This window comes from Paralichthys olivaceus, chromosome 4 (genome assembly GCF_024713975.1).
Source record: "Paralichthys olivaceus isolate ysfri-2021 chromosome 4, ASM2471397v2, whole genome shotgun sequence".
NCBI lineage: Eukaryota > Metazoa > Chordata > Actinopteri > Pleuronectiformes > Paralichthyidae > Paralichthys > Paralichthys olivaceus.
Window position 1 is genome coordinate 174,573 of NC_091096.1, and position 18,061 is coordinate 192,633.

Sequence of the window (18,061 nt, forward strand, 5' to 3'; positions counted from 1 at the left end):
AACGTACAATTTTCTCTGTGGACCCTGAAGGTGTCACAGGTTGGTTGTCATGGCGACGGGTAAACAGGTTAAGAGTCTCTGGGATGATGTGTGAGATCAAAGCAGTTTACAGTCAACTGTTCCATGCTCAGGTGGGTCAAAGGTCACCATCATAACCCAGGTCACTCAGACCAGGTCTGATTGTGAGCTCTTGTTTATTCTAGCTAATGTAGCTGTGCTAGCTAATGTAGCTGTGCTAGCTAATGTAGCTGTGTCAGCTAATGTAGCTGTGCTAGCTAATGTAGCTTTGTCAGTTAACACTTTGTTACACACGCTTTACAAAAACCTTTCTAATGACAACATGGTTAGTTCCTATGTATTTTACACACGGCTGAGTGATTCTCTGTGATATTCTATTGTAGCTTGTTCTTCCTTCTTAATTTAGGTGAATGCTCCTTTGACCTAAGATGAGTCTTCAATGTCATCAAAGGAGCCTTGTTCATGTAGGAGAGCAACTCCAGCTTGATCCTGTAGAACAGAGTCTAGGTCCTCAGCATAAGAGATTTCAGACTCAGAACTCAAACCAAGAATTAGCTCCTCGTCTTCATCCAGTACCTTTATGAACATGTCTACAGTAAGTCTGAAATGACCCAGACCAGCCATACTAACACTCTGGATAAAGACAATCAAAAGCATATTTGAGTTTCATTTTGTTGATCTGGCAGTTAGCTAGCCAGAAAAGAGGCTAGCTAGCTAACAGCTAGTTAGGATTGTACATATTTCTCTTTCTCACTAGTGATGGATATAAAATAGCACTCACATGCATCAGATGTGCAGAAACGGCTGTGTGAGATGTATAACAAGTGTTCAGTAGTGAATACACACTGTTCGGGTCATTTTTGACCCACGTTTGTAAAAGTGATGTAGAAATACAAAATATATGTTTGTTCATAAAGCTAGAAAGGAAAAAGCAAAATAATGATATGTAAAATACATTTATTTTAAAGATATAGCAAAGAAACACTCAGCCATGCATGAAATAACACGGGAAATGAATACGGGTCATTTTTGACCCATGTTGTGTATCAGAGGGTTAATGTAGCTATGTCAGCTAAAGTAGCCGTGTTAACTAATATATATTTTTTAGCTAATGTAGCTATGTTAACTAATGTAGCTTTGTCTGGCTGTGTCTCTCTGCGTCTGTAGGTTCAACTGTCCAGGTCTCTGTTTGCTGGATGCAGAGACATGAGGACAGACTGTCTGACCGCTGATGACAGCAACACACAGTGCAGCAGGTAGGGAGGACCAGAGACACAGAGGTGGAGAGACAGACAGGTAGAGACAGTCTCAAGCTGTTGACATTGTTGTGTCTCTGAGGTTGTTGTGTTGTTTGTCCAGCAGGGGGCAGCAGGTGGATGATGATGTTGATGATGTCAGCAGACTTCCTCAGGCTGTGGGTTCGTATTTAATGAAGAAAACCTACAGACGTTCCACTGAACCTCAGTTTGATGTGAAATCAGAGTGAGAGCATCTGAGACGACTAATCACAGCTGCAGCTCGTCCTCTCTGTCTTTCAGTGGTTGACAGTCCGAGCTCTGACATCATCCAACGTCTGACGGAGAAAAGGCGGAAAAAACATGAAGATGCTCTGAAACAGCTGGAAACTGAACTGACACAACTCAGTCAGGTAGAATATAAATGATATATATTTTATGTTATATTTATTATAATTGTTATATATTTTATACACACACACCATCGACTGATGACAACTTAATAAAGATGACGACAAGTCTCCTGAAGTGAAGCTTAAATATCTCAGATACAAACGCTGCCATCTTGTGGTGATGACGACAGTAGGGGTCATGGTATCGAGGCCCACAAACACTCAACCAATCCTGAGTCAGTCTCAGCCGTCAATCATGATGAATAAAAACCGAACAGATCATATCAGAGATAAGAACAACCTGAAATGACAGAAACCATCTTTGACAAACATTTATTTAACATCCACTTTGAATTTTAGTTTGGTTCATGTCCCATCTGCTAACATGGAGGAGGTTAATGAGCTATACTGCAGCCAGCTAACAGGGGGAGATTGCAATGTCATGTCATCCATCTGTCTTTACAGTCTGTGATAAACAGACACATTCACAAGCTCCACCCTCATGTTTCAGGTGTGTGAGACTCAGGTGACATCTGTCAGTCAGGAAATGATGTCGTATCTGCAGGAAGTTAACATCGAAATGAAAACACCTAAAGAGACACACACATATCCCGTCTGTCCGCAGGTAAACACACACACCTTACATACATACGTATATGTATGTATATGTATATGAACACGACGTGTGTTTGTGGCAGCAGCTGCAGAACGAGCTGACGATGAAGAGAATCATGGAGCTGAAACACAAACTGACAGAATGTGAGAGTCAGAAAATCAAGCAGGTGAGTCTCACCAGGGTCAAAGGTCAACACTGATGGTTCACCCAGATCACATTCTAACAGCTGTATGTTTGTAGATCAGAGCTGTGCTCAAGAAATACTGCCACCTGCTGGAGAAGATCAGCTTCCTGCTGCCACCTGAAGTCCACCGACTGATCCACAGCATCGCCACGGTAACCTCTGACCTCTGGGTTAGGATCTTTCACACACCACAGACTGTGATCAACATTCACACACATTCCTTGTACCCGAGTATGGTGACAAGAAAGAAAGTGAATCTTAAGTTTATGTTTTAAATAGAATCATATTAAATTCGAAACCTGTTTTGAATTTTTAAAAACTGTGTATCAGGATGCATCAATATTATTTTAATGAACACATCATAGTCTTCCACGTCCAAAACGTTTGTCCTCTGAGAGCCTGAGGAACCCTGACACACTTCTCCTCTGTCTCTGCGTCAGATGTTGAATCAGTCTCTGTTGGCGAACCATCGCAGCGTCGCCCGTCGGCTGCTCCTCCTCCAGCAGCAAAACCTGCAGCAGCATGACTAGCAGGTGGGTGGAGAATCAGGCTATAGACAGGTCCACACAGCTGATGAATGTTGTGTTTCATTGTTTTACAGCGACGTGATGGAACAGAATCTGATCTTATATTAAGAATATATATTAAGAACATTAGAAACATCCTGTCTCAGAAGGACGCTGAGAAACTCGTCCATTTGTTCTCTAGACTAGATTAACTCTTTATTATCAGGACGTCACAGGAAGTCTGAGAAAAGTCTCCAGTTGGTCAAAGTGCTGCAGCAGAGTGCTGACAGGAAGTAGAAGGACAGATCTTATTACTCCTGTCTTCTCTACATCGGCTCCCTGTAAAATCCAGAATATCAAGATCCTGCTCCTCACATTTAAAACCTTAACAATCCAACCTTCATATGTCAAAGACCTGATAACACCATGTCATCCAGAAAGATCAGTTCACTACCAAAACACAGGTTCTCCTGTGGTTCTAGAGTCAGTAAGAGGAGAACAGGAGGTAGAACCTTCAGCTACCAGGCTCCTCTCCTGTGGAACCAGCTCCCACTCTGGGTTCTAGAGTCAGTAAGAGGAGAACAGGAGGTAGAACCTTCAGCTACCAGGCTCCTCTCCTGTGGAACCAGCTCCCACACTGGGTTCTAGAGTCAGACACCATCTCTACATTTAAAGTTAAACTTAAAATGTTCCTTCCCATCATGCACTGAGCACTTCTCCACTTCTCTCCCCCCCCCCCCCCACACACTCATTTATTTATTTTAAAACATGTCAATAACTATGTCACTTTGTACGCCCATAGTCTCTCTCTCTCATTTCAGATATCTCTGACCCCGGAATGTCAGGGCAACTTTTACCATTATCACTATTATTAATTACACTTACTAACACTTAATTAGTAACTTAACACGTAATTATATTGTTAAATGGATTGTGCCTGTTATCAATCACAATTAATAACTTCTTTACAATGTTATTGTTTACATTTCAACTAGTCAGATCAGATACCTGATGGTGCTCAAGTGTTCCCGCTCTCTCTCGCCTCTCTTTCTCCACCTCCTCACTATCTCCCCCCCCCCCCGGTGGAGGCAGATGTCTCCTCTCTGACTCTGGTTCTTGAGGTTTCTCTCTGTTAATGAGGAGTTTCTCCTCCACAGACTCAAAGTGCTGCTCATGGTTCACCTGTTGGTTTCTCTAGATGAAGAAGATCTGAAGCTCTTCACCTTCTCTGTGAAGAGTCTGGAGTTCATGGATGTTAGGATTTGGTGCTACACAAATAAAACTGAATTGAACATCGTTGAAAAACAAACTGTTTTTAATAAAGTTTCTATTTGAAGAATAAACTTCATGACATCATCTTCAGTCTGCACTGAATCAGAATCTATCCAATCAGCTATCTGCTGCGATGTCATCAAAGCTGCAGACCATGTCCACTGCAGCTTCAACACTCCGACATTTTATCAATGGAACGAAGAAGGTGAGACACGAGACGAAGAGTCTCCGCCTCTCCCAACAGCTGACTGAAGACAGACAGACGAGAGAGAGAGAGAGGCAGACAGACAGACAGACAGACGACAGAGAGAGACAGGTTATAGACAGGTCCAGTTACTGTGTATTGTATTTAGTATATTTTGAGAAGCTTTATTTGTTTTTGTATCTTTCACCTGGTTTAAGAAACAAGGTTTAATATTTCTGTTGTATACATATATAAATATATGACACACACACACACACACACACACACACAGAGACTGACAGACGTTTCACTCAGACACTGACCGGATGGACGAGTGGGCGTGGCTTGCCATCTTGTTCAGATACTCAGACGCCACCTGAGCAGTTTGTCTCATCGTCATGACGACCTGAGACTCTGCTGCCTTCAGACCATCGTTTTCCGACCGCAGAGACTCCACCTCCATCTGAGACACACACGTACACACACCCTACTCCTTCAGTTGCATCATGGGACAGGTTTTTAATAAACCTGATGTAATGAAGTTTTCTGACTCACTTGCAGCTGTTGAAGCTCCGCCTTCAGTTTACAGACGTTGTTCTCTGCTTTCAGCGCTCGCTTCTGTCACACACACATCAATTCAATTCAACTTTATGTGTCCAAACACAACAGACATTTGTGTTCACACATGATCCTGCAGAGAAACTCCAGAGAAACTCCAGATAAAGTTCAGAGGAACTCCAGACAATGTTCAGAGAAACTTCAGAGAAGCTCCTGAGAAACCTCAGAGAAGTTCCTGAGAACGTTCAGAGAAACTCCAGAGAAGGTTCAGAGTAAGTTCAGAGAAACTCCAGAGAAAGTTAAGAGAAACTCCAGAGAAGGTTCAGAGAAACTCCAGAGAAAGTTAAGAGAAACTCCAGAGAAGGTTCAGAGAAACTCCAGAGAAGCTTTAGAGAAACTCCAGAGAAACTCCAGAGAAAGTTCAGAGTAAGTTCGGAGAAACTCCAGTGAAACTCCAGAGAAGGTTCAGAGAAACTCCAGAGGAAGTTCAGAGGAACTCCAGAGAAAGTTCAAAGTAAGTTCAGAGAAACTCCAGAGAAAGTTAAGAGAAACTCCAGAGAAGGTTCAGAGAAACTCCAGAGGAAGTTCAGAGGAACTCCAGAGAAGGTTCAAAGTAAGTTCAGAGAAACTCCAGAGAAAGTTAAGAGAAACTCCAGAGAAGGTTCAGAGTAAGTTCAGAGAAACTCCAGAGAAAGTTAAGAGAAACTCCGGAGAAGTTCAGAGAAAGTTCAGAGAAACTCCAGAGAAAGTTCAGAGTAAGTTCGGAGAAACTCCAGAGAAAGTACAGAGAAACTCCAGAGAAGGCTCAGAGAAACTCCAGAAAAAGTTCAGAGAAACTCCAGAGAACATTCAGACAAACTCCAGAGAAAGTTCAGAGAAACTCCAGAGAAAATCCAGAGAAGGTTAAGAGAAACTTGAGAGAAGATTCAGAGAAAATTCTGAGAAATTCCAGAGAAACTCCAGAGAAAGTTCAGAGAAATTCCAGAGAAACTCCAGAGAAAGTTCGGAGAGACTCCAGAGAAAGTTCTGAGAAACTCCAGAGAAAATCCAGAGAAGGTTCAGAGAAAATTCTGAGAAATTCCAGAGGAACTCCAGAGAAGGTTCAGAGAAAATTCTGAGAAATTCCAGAGAAACTCCAGAGAAAGTTCAGAGAAACTCCAGAGGAACTCCAGAGAAGGTTCAGAGAAAACTCTGAGAAATTCCAGAGAAAGTTCAGAGTAAGTTCGGAGAAACTCCAGAGAAGGTTCAGAGGAAGTTCAGAGAAACTCCAGAGAAAGTTCAGAGTAAGTTCGGAGAAACTCCAGAGAAAGTACAGAGAAACTCCAGAGAAGGCTCAGAGAAACTCCAGAAAAAGTTCAGAGAAACTCCAGAGAACATTCAGACAAACTCCAGAGAAAGTTCAGAGTAAGTTTGGAGAAACTCCAGAGAAAGTTCTGAGAAATTCCAGAGAAGGTTCAGAGAAACTCCAGAGGAAGTTCAGAGGAAATTCAGAGAAACTCCAGAGAAGGTTCAGAGAAAACTCTGAGAAATTCCAGAGAAACTCCAGAGGAACTCCAGAGAAGGTTCAGAGAAAATTCTGAGAAACTCCAGAGAAATTCCAGAGAAAGTTCAGAGAAAGTTCTGAGAAATTCCAGAGAAAGTTCAGAGTAAGTTTGGAGAAAGTTCTGAGAAATTCCAGAGAAACTCCAGAGAAGGTTCAGAGAAACTCCAGAGGAAGTTCAGAGGAAATTCAGAGAAACTCCAGAGAAAGTTCAGAGAAACTCCAGAGAAAGTTCAGAGAAATTCCAGAGAAAATCCAGAGAAGGTTAAGAGAAACTTGAGAGAAGATTCAGAGAAAATTCTGAGAAATTCCAGAGAAACTCCAGAGAAAGTTCAGAGAAAATTCTGAGAAATTCCAGAGGAACTCCAGAGAAGGTTCAGAGAAAATTCTGAGAAATTCCAGAGAAACTCCAGAGAAAGTTCAGAGAAACTCCAGAGGAACTCCAGAGAAGGTTCAGAGAAAACTCTGAGAAGGTTCAGAGAAAGTTCTGAGAAACTCCAGAGAAATTCCAGAGAAAGTTCAGAGTAAGTTCAGAGAAAGTTCAGAGTAAGTTCGGAGAAACTCCAGAGAAGGTTCAGAGGAAGTTCAGAGAAACTCCAGAGGAAGTTCAGAGAAACTCCAGAGAAAGTTCAGAGAAACTCCAGAGAAAGTTCAGAGTAAGTTCGGAGAAACTCCAGAGAAAGTACAGAGAAACTCCAGAGACGGCTCAGAGAAACTCCAGAAAAAGTTCAGAGAAACTCCAGAGAACATTCAGACAAACTCCAGAGAAAATTCTGAGAAACTCCAGAGAAATTCCAGAGAAAGTTCAGAGTAAGTTCAGAGAAAGTTCTGAGAAATTCCAGAGTAAGTTCAGAGAAACTCCAGAGAAGGTTCAGAGGAAGTTCAGAGAAACTCCAGAGAAAGTTCTGAGTAAGTTCAGAGTAAGTTCGGAGAAACTCCAGAGAAAGTACAGAGAAGGTTCAGAGAAAATTCTGAGAAATTCCAGAGGAACTCCAGAGAAGGTTCAGAGAAATTCCAGAGAAACTCCAGAGAAAGTTCAGAGAAACTCCAGAGGAACTCCAGAGAAGGTTCAGAGAAAACTCTGAGAAATTCCAGAGAAACTCCAGAGAAAGTTAAGAGAAATTCCAGAGAAACTCCAGAGAAAGTTCGGAGAGACTCCAGAGAAAGTTCTGAGAAACTCCAGAGAAAATCCAGAGAAGGTTCAGAGAAAATTCTGAGAAATTCCAGAGGAACTCCAGAGAAGGTTCAGAGAAAATTCTGAGAAATTCCAGAGAAACTCCAGAGAAAGTTCAGAGAAACTCCAGAGGAACTCCAGAGAAGGTTCAGAGAAAACTCTGAGAAATTCCAGAGAAAGTTCAGAGTAAGTTCGGAGAAACTCCAGAGAAGGTTCAGAGGAAGTTCAGAGAAACTCCAGAGAAAGTTCAGAGTAAGTTCGGAGAAACTCCAGAGAAAGTACAGAGAAACTCCAGAGAAGGCTCAGAGAAACTCCAGAAAAAGTTCAGAGAAACTCCAGAGAACATTCAGACAAACTCCAGAGAAAGTTCAGAGTAAGTTTGGAGAAACTCCAGAGAAAGTTCTGAGAAATTCCAGAGAAGGTTCAGAGAAAGTTCTGAGAAATTCCAGAGAAAGTTCAGAGTAAGTTTGGAGAAAGTTCTGAGAAATTCCAGAGAAACTCCAGAGAAGGTTCAGAGAAACTCCAGAGGAAGTTCAGAGGAAATTCAGAGAAACTCCAGAGAAAGTTCAGAGAAACTCCAGAGAAAGTTCAGAGAAATTCCAGAGAAAATCCAGAGAAGGTTAAGAGAAACTTGAGAGAAGATTCAGAGAAAATTCTGAGAAATTCCAGAGAAACTCCAGAGAAAGTTCAGAGAAAATTCTGAGAAATTCCAGAGGAACTCCAGAGAAGGTTCAGAGAAAATTCTGAGAAATTCCAGAGAAACTCCAGAGAAAGTTCAGAGAAACTCCAGAGGAACTCCAGAGAAGGTTCAGAGAAAACTCTGAGAAGGTTCAGAGAAAGTTCTGAGAAACTCCAGAGAAATTCCAGAGAAAGTTCAGAGTAAGTTCAGAGAAAGTTCAGAGTAAGTTCGGAGAAACTCCAGAGAAGGTTCAGAGGAAGTTCAGAGAAACTCCAGAGGAAGTTCAGAGAAACTCCAGAGAAAGTTCAGAGAAACTCCAGAGGAAGTTCAGAGAAACTCCAGAGAAAGTTCAGAGAAACTCCAGAGAAAGTTCAGAGTAAGTTCGGAGAAACTCCAGAGAAAGTACAGAGAAACTCCAGAGACGGCTCAGAGAAAGTTCTGAGAAATTCCAGAGTAAGTTCAGAGAAACTCCAGAGAAGGTTCAGAGGAAGTTCAGAGAAACTCCAGAGAAAGTTCTGAGTAAGTTCAGAGTAAGTTCGGAGAAACTCCAGAGAAAGTACAGAGAAACTCCAGAGAAGGCTCAGAGAAACTCCAGAAAAAGTTCAGAGAAAGTTCAGAGTAAGTTCGGAGAAACTCCAGAGAAGGTTCAGAGGAAGTTCAGAGAAACTCCAGAGAAACTCCAGAGAAAGTTCAGAGTAAGTTCAGAGAAACTCCAGAGAAAGTACAGAGAAACTCCAGAGAAGGCTCAGAGAAACTCCAGAAAAAGTTCAGAGAAACTCCAGAGAACATTCAGACAAACTCCAGAGAAAATCCAGAGAAGGTTCAGAGTAAGTTCAGAGAAAGTTCTGAGAAATTCCAGAGAAAGTTCAGAGTAAGTTTGGAGAAACTCCAGAGAAAGTTCTGAGAAATTCCAGAGAAGGTTCAGAGAAACTCCAGAGGAAGTTCAGAGGAAATTCAGAGAAACTCCAGAGAAGGTTCAGAGAAAACTCTGAGAAATTCCAGAGAAACTCCAGAGGAACTCCAGAGAAAGTTCAGAGTAAGTTCAGAGAAACTCCAGAGAAAGTACAGAGAAACTCCAGAGAAGGCTCAGAGAAACTCCAGAAAAAGTTCAGAGAAACTCCAGAGAACATTCAGACAAACTCCAGAGAAAATCCAGAGAAGGTTCAGAGTAAGTTCAGAGAAAGTTCTGAGAAATTCCAGAGAAAGTTCAGAGTAAGTTTGGAGAAACTCCAGAGAAAGTTCTGAGAAATTCCAGAGAAGGTTCAGAGAAACTCCAGAGGAAGTTCAGAGGAAATTCAGAGAAACTCCAGAGAAAGTTCAGAGAAACTCCAGAGAAAGTTCAGAGAAAACTCTGAGAAATTCCAGAGAAACTCCAGAGGAACTCCAGAGAAGGTTCAGAGAAAATTCTGAGAAACTCCAGAGAAATTCCAGAGAAAGTTCAGAGAAGGTTCTGAGAAATTCCAGAGAAAGTTCAGAGTAAGTTTGGAGAAAGTTCTGAGAAATTCCAGAGAAACTCCAGAGAAGGTTCAGAGAAACTCCAGAGGAAGTTCAGAGGAAATTCAGAGAAACTCCAGAGAAAGTTCAGAGAAACTCCAGAGAAAGTTCAGAGAAACTCCAGAGAAAATCCAGAGAAGGTTAAGAGAAACTTGAGAGAAGATTCAGAGAAAATTCTGAGAAATTCCAGAGAAACTCCAGAGAAAGTTCAGAGAAACTCCAGAGAAAGTTCAGAGTAAGTTCGGAGAAACTCCAGAGAAAGTTCTGAGAAATTCCAGAGGAACTCCAGAGAAAGTTCAGAGAAACTCCAGAGGAACTCCAGAGAAGGTTCAGAGAAAACTCTGAGAAATTCCAGAGAAACTCCAGAGGAACTCCAGAGAAGGTTCAGAGAAAATTCTGAGAAACTCCAGAGAAATTCCAGAGAAAGTTCAGAGTAAGTTCAGAGAAAGTTCTGAGAAATTCCAGAGAAAGTTCAGAGTAAGTTCGGAGAAACTCCAGAGAAGGTTCAGAGGAAGTTCAGAGAAACTCCAGAGGAAGTTCAGAGAAACTCCAGAGAAAGTTCAGAGAAACTCCAGAGAAAGTTCAGAGTAAGTTCGGAGAAACTCCAGAGAAAGTACAGAGAAACTCCAGAGAAGGCTCAGAGAAACTCCAGAAAAAGTTCAGAGAAACTCCAGAGAACATTCAGACAAACTCCAGAGAAAATTCTGAGAAACTCCAGAGAAATTCCAGAGAAAGTTCAGAGTAAGTTCAGAGAAAGTTCTGAGAAATTCCAGAGAAAGTTCAGAGAAACTCCAGAGAAGGCTCAGAGAAACTCCAGAAAAAGTTCAGAGAAAGTTCAGAGTAAGTTCGGAGAAACTCCAGAGAAGGTTCAGAGAAACTCCAGAGAAGGCTCAGAGAAACTCCAGAAAAAGTTCAGAGAAACTCCAGAGAACATTCAGACAAACTCCAGAGAAAATTCTGAGAAACTCCAGAGAAGGTTCAGAGAAACTCCAGAGAAGGCTCAGAGAAACTCCAGAAAAAGTTCAGAGGAAGTTCAGAGAAACTCCAGAGAAAGTTCTGAGTAAGTTCAGAGTAAGTTCGGAGAAACTCCAGAGAAAGTACAGAGAAACTCCAGAGAAGGCTCAGAGAAACTCCAGAAAAAGTTCAGAGAAAGTTCAGAGTAAGTTCGGAGAAACTCCAGAGAAGGTTCAGAGGAAGTTCAGAGAAGCTCCAGAGAAAGTTCAGAGAAACTCCAGAGAAAGTTCAGAGTAAGTTCAGAGAAACTCCAGAGAAAGTACAGAGAAACTCCAGAGAAGGCTCAGAGAAACTCCAGAAAAAGTTCAGAGAAACTCCAGAGAACATTCAGACAAACTCCAGAGAAAGTTCAGAGAAACTCCAGAGAAAATCCAGAGAAGGTTAAGAGAAACTCCAGAGAAAATCCAGAGAAGGTTAAGAGAAACTCCAGAGAAAGTTCAGAGAAACTCCAGAAAAGGTTCAGAGAAACTCCAGAGAACATTCAGACAAACTCCAGAGAAAGTTCAGAGAAACTCCAGAGAAAGTTTAGAGGAACTCCAGAGAAGATTTAGAGAAAATCCAGAGAAAGTTCAGAGAAGCTCCAGAGAAACTCCAGAGAAGGCTCAGAGAAACTCCAGAGAACATTCAGACAAACTCCAGAGAAAGTTCAGAGAAACTCCAGAGGAACTCCAGAGAAGGTTCAGAGAAAACTCTGAGAAATTCCAGAGAAACTCCAGAGGAACTCCAGAGAAGGTTCAGAGAAAATTCTGAGAAGGTTCAGAGAAAATTCTGAGAAACTCCAGAGAAATTCCAGAGAAAGTTCAGAGTAAGTTCAGAGAAAGTTCTGAGAAATTCCAGAGAAAGTTCAGAGTAAGTTTGGAGAAACTCCAGAGAAAGCTCTGAGAAATTCCAGAGAAGGTTCAGAGAAACTCCAGAGAAGGTTCAGAGAAACTCCAGAGAAAGTTCAGAGTAAGTTTGGAGAAACTCCAGAGAAAGTTCTGAGAAATTCCAGAGAAGGTTCAGAGAAACTCCAGAGAAGGTTCAGAGAAACTCCAGAGAAAGTTCAGAGTAAGTTCAGAGGAAGTTCAGAGAAACTCCAGAGAAAGTTCAGAGAAACTCCAGAGAACATTCAGACAAACTCCAGAGAAAGTTCAGAGAAACTCCAGAGAAAATCCAGAGAAGGTTAAGAGAAACTCGAGAGAAGGTTCAGATAAAGTTCTAAGAAACTCCAGAGAAAGTTCAGAGAAACTCCAGAGAAAGTTCAGAGAAACTCCAGAGAAAGTTTAGAGGAACTCCAGAGAAGATTTAGAGAAAATCCAGAGAAAGTTCAGAGAAGCTCCAGAGAAACTCCAGACAAGGCTCAGAGAAACTCCAGAGAAACTCCAGAGAAGGCTCAGAGAAACTCCAGAAAAGGTTCAGAGAAACTCCAGAGAACATTCAGACAAACTCCAGAGAAAGTTCAGAGAAACTCCAGAGGAACTCCAGAGAAGGTTCAGAGAAAACTCTGAGAAATTCCAGAGAAACTCCAGAGGAACTCCAGAGAAGGTTCAGAGAAAATTCTGAGAAGGTTCAGAGAAACTCCAGAGGAACTCCAGAGAAGGTTCAGAGAAAATTCTGAGAAGGTTCAGAGAAAATTCTGAGAAACTCCAGAGAAATTCCAGAGAAAGTTCAGAGTAAGTTCAGAGAAAGTTCTGAGAAATTCCAGAGAAGGTTCAGAGAAACTCCAGAGGAAGTTCAGAGGAAATTCAGAGAAACTCCAGAGAAAGTTCAGAGAAACTCCAGAGAAAATCCAGAGAAGGTTAAGAGAAACTTGAGAGAAGGTTCAGATAAAGTTCTAAGAAACTCCAGAGAAAGTTCAGAGAAACTCCAGAGAAAGTTTAGAGGAACTCCAGAGAAGATTCAGAGAAAATTCTGAGAAACTCCAGAGAAATTCCAGAGAAAGTTCAGAGAAAGTTCTGAGAAATTCCAGAGAAAGTTCAGAGTAAGTTCGGAGAAACTCCAGAGAAAGTTCTGAGAAACTCCAGAGAAAGTTCAGAGAAGCTCCAGAGAAACTCCAGAGAAGGCTCAGAGAAACTCCAGAGAAACTCCAGAGAAGGCTCAGAGAAACTCCAGAAAAGGTTCAGAGAAACTCCAGAGAACATTCAGACAAACTCCAGAGAAAGTTCAGAGAAACTCCAGAGGAACTCCAGAGAAGGTTCAGAGAAAACTCTGAGAAATTCCAGAGAAACTCCAGAGGAACTCCAGAGAAGGTTCAGAGAAAATTCTGAGAAGGTTCAGAGAAAATTCTGAGAAACTCCAGAGAAACTCCAGAGAAGGTTCAGAGAAACTCCAGAGGAAGTTCAGAGGAAGTTCAGAGAAACTCCAGAGAAGGTTCAGAGAAAATTCTGAGAAACTCCAGAGAAATTCCAGAGTAAGTTCAGAGAAAGTTCTGAGAAATTCCAGAGAAACTCCAGAGAAGGTTCAGAGAAACTCCAGAGGAAGTTCAGAGGAAGTTCAGAGAAACTCCAGAGAAGGTTCAGAGAAAATTCTGAGAAGGTTCAGAGAAAATTCTGAGAAACTCCAGAGAAATTCCAGAGTAAGTTCAGAGAAAGTTCTGAGAAATTCCAGAGAAACTCCAGAGAAGGTTCAGAGAAACTCCAGAGGAAGTTCAGAGAAACTCCAGAGAAAGTTCGGAGAAACTCCAGAGAAGGCTCAGAGAAACTCCAGAGAAAGTTCAGAGAAGCTCCTGAGAAACTTCAGAGAAAGTTCAGAGGATCTCCAGAGAAAGTACAGAGAAAATCCAGAGAAGGTTAAGAGAAAATTCTGAGAAACTCCAGAGAAATTCCAGAGAAAGTTCAGAGTAAGTTCAGAGAAACTCCAGAGAAAGTTCTGAGAAATTCCAGAGTAAGTTCGGAGAAACTCCAGAGAAAGTTCTGAGAAATTCCAGAGAAACTCCAGAGAAGGTTCAGAGAAACTCCAGAGAAAGTTCAGAGAAGCTCCTGAGAAACTTCAGAGAAAGTTCAGAGGATCTCCAGAGAAAGTACAGAGAAACTCCAGAGAAGGCTCAGAGAAACTCCAGAAAAAGTTCAGAGAAACTCCAGAGAACATTCAGACAAACTCCAGAGAACATTCAGACAAACTCCAGAGAACATCCAGAGAAGGTTAAGAGAAACTCCAGAGAAGGTTCAGAGAAAGTTCAGAGAAACTCCAGAGAACGTTCAGAGGAAATCCAGAGTAGGTTAAGAGAAACTCCAGAGAAAGTTCAGAGAAACTCCAGAAAAGGTTCAGAGAAACTCCAGAGAACATTCAGACAAACTCCAGAGAAAGTTCAGAGAAACTCCAGAGAAAATCCAGAGAAGGTTAAGAGAAACTCGAGAGAAGGTTCAGATAAAGTTCTAAGAAACTCCAGAGAAAGTTCAGAGAAACTCCAGAGAAAGTTCAGAGGAACTCCAGAGAAGGTTCAGAGAAAATTCTGAGAAGGTTCAGAGAAGATTCTGAGAAACTCCAGAGAAATTCCAGAGAAAGTTCAGAGTAAGTTCAGAGAAACTCCAGAGAAAGTTCTGAGAAATTCCAGAGAAAGTTCAGAGTAAGTTCGGAGAAACTCCAGAGAAGGTTCAGAGGAAGTTCAGAGAAACTCCAGAGAAAGTTCAGAGAAAGTTCTGAGAAACTCCAGAGAAGGTTCAGATAAAGTTCTGAGAAACTCCAGAGAAAGTTAAGAGAAACTCCAGAGAAACTCCAGAGAAGGTTCAGAGAAATTCCAGAGAAAGTTCAGAGTAAGTTCGGAGAAACTCCAGAGAAAGTTCTGAGAAATTCCAGAGAAACTCCAGAGAAGGTTCAGAGAAACTCCAGAGGAAGTTAAGAGAAACTCCAGAGAAACTCCAGAGAAACTCCAGAGAAGGTTCAGAGAAATTCCAGAGAAAGTTCAGAGTAAGTTCGGAGAAACTCCAGAGAAAGTTCTGAGAAATTCCAGAGAAACTCCAGAGAAGGTTCAGAGAAACTCCAGAGGAAGTTCAGAGTAAGTTCGGAGAAACTCCAGAGAAAGTTCGGAGAAACTTCAAGAGAAAGTTCTGAGAAACTCCAGAAAAAGTTCAGAGGATCTGCAGAGAAAGTACAGAGAAACTCCAGAGAAGGCTCAGAGAAACTCCAGAGAAAGTTAAGATAAACTCCAGAGAAACTCCAGAGAAGGTTCAGAGGAAGTTCAGAGGAACTCCAGAGAAATTTCAGAGTAAGTTCAGAGAAACTCCAGAGAAAGTTCTGAGAAATTCCAGAGAAACTCCAGAGAAAGTTCAGAGTAAGTTCGGAGAAACTCCAGAGAAAGTTCTGAGAAACTCCAGAGAAACTCCAGAGAAGGTTCAGAGAAGCTCCTGAGAAACTTCAGAGAAAGTACAGAGAAACTCCAGAGAAGGTTCAGAGAAGCTCCTGAGAAACTCCAGAAAAAGTTCAGAGAAACTCCAGAGAACATTCAGACAAACTCCAGAGAACGTTCAGAGAAAGTTCAGAGAAACTCCAGAGAACGTTCAGAGGAAATCCAGAGTAGGTTAAGAGAAACTCCAGAGAAAGTTCAGAGAAACTCCAGAAAAGGTTAAGAGAAACTCGAGAGAAGGTTCAGATAAAGTTCTAAGAAACTCCAGAGAAAGTTCAGAGAAACTCCAGAGAAAGTTCAGAGAAACTCCAGAGAAAGTTCAGAGGAACTCCAGAGAAGGTTCAGAGAAAATTCTGAGAAGGTTCAGAGAAGATTCTGAGAAACTCCAGAGAAATTCCAGAGAAAGTTCAGAGTAAGTTCAGAGAAACTACAGAGAAAGTTCTGAGAAATTCCAGAGAAAGTTCAGAGTAAGTTCGGAGAAACTCCAGAGAAGGTTCAGTGTAAGTTCAGAGAAACTCCAGAGAAAGTTAAGAGAAACTCCAGAGAAACTCCAGAGAAGGTTCAGAGAAACTCCAGAGAAAGTTCTGAGAAATTCCAGAGAAACACCAGAGAAGGTTCAGAGAAAACTCTGAGAAATTCCAGAGAAACTCCAGAGGAACTCCAGAGAAGGTTCAGAGAAAATTCTGAGAAGGTTCAGAGAAAATTCTGAGAAACTCCAGAGAAATTCCAGAGAAAGTTCAGAGTAAGTTCAGAGAAAGTTCTGAGAAATTCCAGAGAAAGTTCAGAGTAAGTTTGGAGAAAGTTCTGAGAAATTCCAGAGAAACTCCAGAGAAGGTTCAGAGAAACTCCAGAGGAAGTTCAGAGGAACTCCAGAGAAATTTCAGAGTAAGTTCAGAGAAACTCCAGAGAAAGTTAAGAGGAACTCCAGAGAGAGTTCAGAGAATATCCAGAGAACGTTCTGAGAAATTCCAGAGAAACTCCAGAGAAGGTTCAGAGAAACTCCAGAGGAAGTTCAGAGGAACTCCAGAGAAATTTCAGAGTAAGTTCAGAGAAACTCCAGAGAAAGTTAAGAGAAACTCCAGAGAAGGTTCAGAGTAAGTTCAGAGAAACTCCAGAGAACGTTCTGAGAAACTCCAGAGAAACTCCAGAGGAAGTTCAGAGGAACTCCAGAGAAATTTCAGAGTAAGTTCAGAGGAACTCCAGAGAAAGTTCAGAGAAACTCCAGAGAAGGCTCAGAGGAACTCCAGAGAAAGTTCAGAGAAACTCCAGAGGAACTCCAGAGAAGGTTCAGAGAAAATTCTGAGAAGGTTCAGAGAAAATTCTGAGAAACTCCAGAGAAATTCCAGAGAAAGTTCAGAGTAAGTTCAGAGAAAGTTCTGAGAAATTCCAGAGAAAGTTCTGAGAAACTCCAGAAAAAGTTCAGAGGATCTGCAGAGAAAGTACAGAGAAACTCCAGAGAAGGCTCAGAGAAACTCCAGAGAAAGTTAAGATAAACTCCAGAGAAACTCCAGAGAAGGTTCAGAGGAAGTTCAGAGGAACTCCAGAGAAATTTCAGAGTAAGTTCAGAGAAACTCCAGAGAAAGTTCTGAGAAATTCCAGAGAAACTCCAGAGAAAGTTCAGAGTAAATTCGGAGAAACTCCAGAGAAAGTTCTGAGAAACTCCAGAGAAACTCCAGAGAAGGTTCAGAGAAGCTCCTGAGAAACTTCAGAGAAAGTACAGAGAAACTCCAGAGAAGGTTCAGAGAAGCTCCTGAGAAACTCCAGAAAAAGTTCAGAGAAACTCCAGAGAACATTCAGACAAACTCCAGAGAACGTTCAGAGAAAGTTCAGAGAAACTCCAGAGAACGTTCAGAGAAACTCCAGAGAAACTCCAGAGAAAGTTCTGAGAAATTCCAGAGAAACACCAGAGAAGGTTCAGAGAAAACTCTGAGAAATTCCAGAGAAACTCCAGAGGAACTCCAGAGAAGGTTCAGAGAAAATTCTGAGAAGGTTCAGAGAAAATTCTGAGAAACTCCAGAGAAATTCCAGAGAAAGTTCAGAGTAAGTTCAGAGAAAGTTCTGAGAAATTCCAGAGAAAGTTCTGAGAAACTCCAGAAAAAGTTCAGAGGATCTGCAGAGAAAGTACAGAGAAACTCCAGAGAAGGCTCAGAGAAACTCCAGAGAAAGTTAAGATAAACTCCAGAGAAACTCCAGAGAAGGTTCAGAGGAAGTTCAGAGGAACTCCAGAGAAATTTCAGAGTAAGTTCAGAGAAACTCCAGAGAAAGTTCTGAGAAACTCCAGAGAAACTCCAGAGAAGGTTCAGAGAAGCTCCTGAGAAACTTCAGAGAAAGTACAGAGAAACTCCAGAGAAGGTTCAGAGAAGCTCCTGAGAAACTCCAGAAAAAGTTCAGAGAAACTCCAGAGAACATTCAGACAAACTCCAGAGAACGTTCAGAGAAAGTTCAGAGAAACTCCAGAGAACGTTCAGAGAAACTCCAGAGAACGTTCAGAGAAAGTTCAGAGAAACTCCAGAGAACGTTCAGAGAAACTCCAGAGAACGTTCAGAGGAAATCCAGAGTAGGTTAAGAGAAACTCCAGAGAAAGTTCAGAGAAACTCCAGAAAAGGTTAAGAGAAACTCGAGAGAAGGTTCAGATAAAGTTCTAAGAAACTCCAGAGAAAGTTCAGAGAAACTCCAGAGAAAGTTCAGAGAAACTCCAGAGAAAGTTCAGAGGAACTCCAGAGAAGGTTCAGAGAAAATTCTGAGAAGGTTCAGAGAAGATTCTGAGAAACTCCAGAGAAATTCCAGAGAAAGTTCAGAGTAAGTTCAGAGAAACTACAGAGAAAGTTCTGAGAAATTCCAGAGAAAGTTCAGAGTAAGTTCGGAGAAACTCCA

The 18,061-nt window shown here is 41.6% G+C and overlaps 2 protein-coding genes across 32 annotated transcripts in view; one reads left to right on the forward strand and one right to left on the reverse strand.

Moving 5' to 3' along the window:
• Window positions 1–4,294, forward strand: ccdc180 (coiled-coil domain containing 180). 26 transcript variants are annotated; one of them, XM_069523159.1, is made up of 10 exons: window positions 6–131; window positions 425–613; window positions 1,186–1,274; window positions 1,378–1,436; window positions 1,557–1,666; window positions 2,157–2,270; window positions 2,347–2,427; window positions 2,502–2,597; window positions 2,886–2,978; window positions 4,109–4,294. In XM_069523159.1, the coding sequence occupies exons 2-9, from the start codon at window positions 599–601 to the stop codon at window positions 2,973–2,975; spliced, it is 654 nt and encodes a 217-aa protein (XP_069379260.1). In that variant the 5' UTR covers window positions 6–131; window positions 425–598; the 3' UTR covers window positions 2,976–2,978; window positions 4,109–4,294. The 26 variants fall into 26 exon arrangements, with proteins under 26 accessions (XP_069379238.1, XP_069379241.1, XP_069379248.1 ...); XM_069523137.1 differs by lacking the exon at window positions 425–613 and having other exon boundaries at window positions 1–131; window positions 2,344–2,427; window positions 2,502–2,615; XM_069523140.1 differs by lacking the exon at window positions 425–613 and having other exon boundaries at window positions 1–131; window positions 2,344–2,427; window positions 2,502–2,615; window positions 4,150–4,294.
• The window catches only part of entr1 (endosome associated trafficking regulator 1), an 18,098-nt gene continuing 4,285 nt past the window's right edge, over window positions 4,249–18,061 (reverse strand). For 3 of the 6 annotated variants that reach the window (XM_069523133.1, XM_069523135.1, XM_069523132.1), the window contains exons 8-10: window positions 4,963–5,025; window positions 4,731–4,870; window positions 4,249–4,471 (exon numbers count right to left, since the gene is read on the reverse strand). In XM_069523133.1, coding sequence (XP_069379234.1) covers window positions 4,393–4,471; window positions 4,731–4,870; window positions 4,963–5,025 — 282 coding nt within the window. In that variant the 3' untranslated portion in view covers window positions 4,249–4,392. Of the gene's footprint in view, window positions 4,472–4,730; window positions 4,895–4,962; window positions 5,026–18,061 lie in introns of all 6 variants that reach the window. The other 3 variants (XM_069523131.1, XM_069523134.1, XM_069523130.1) reach the window with 1 other exon arrangement.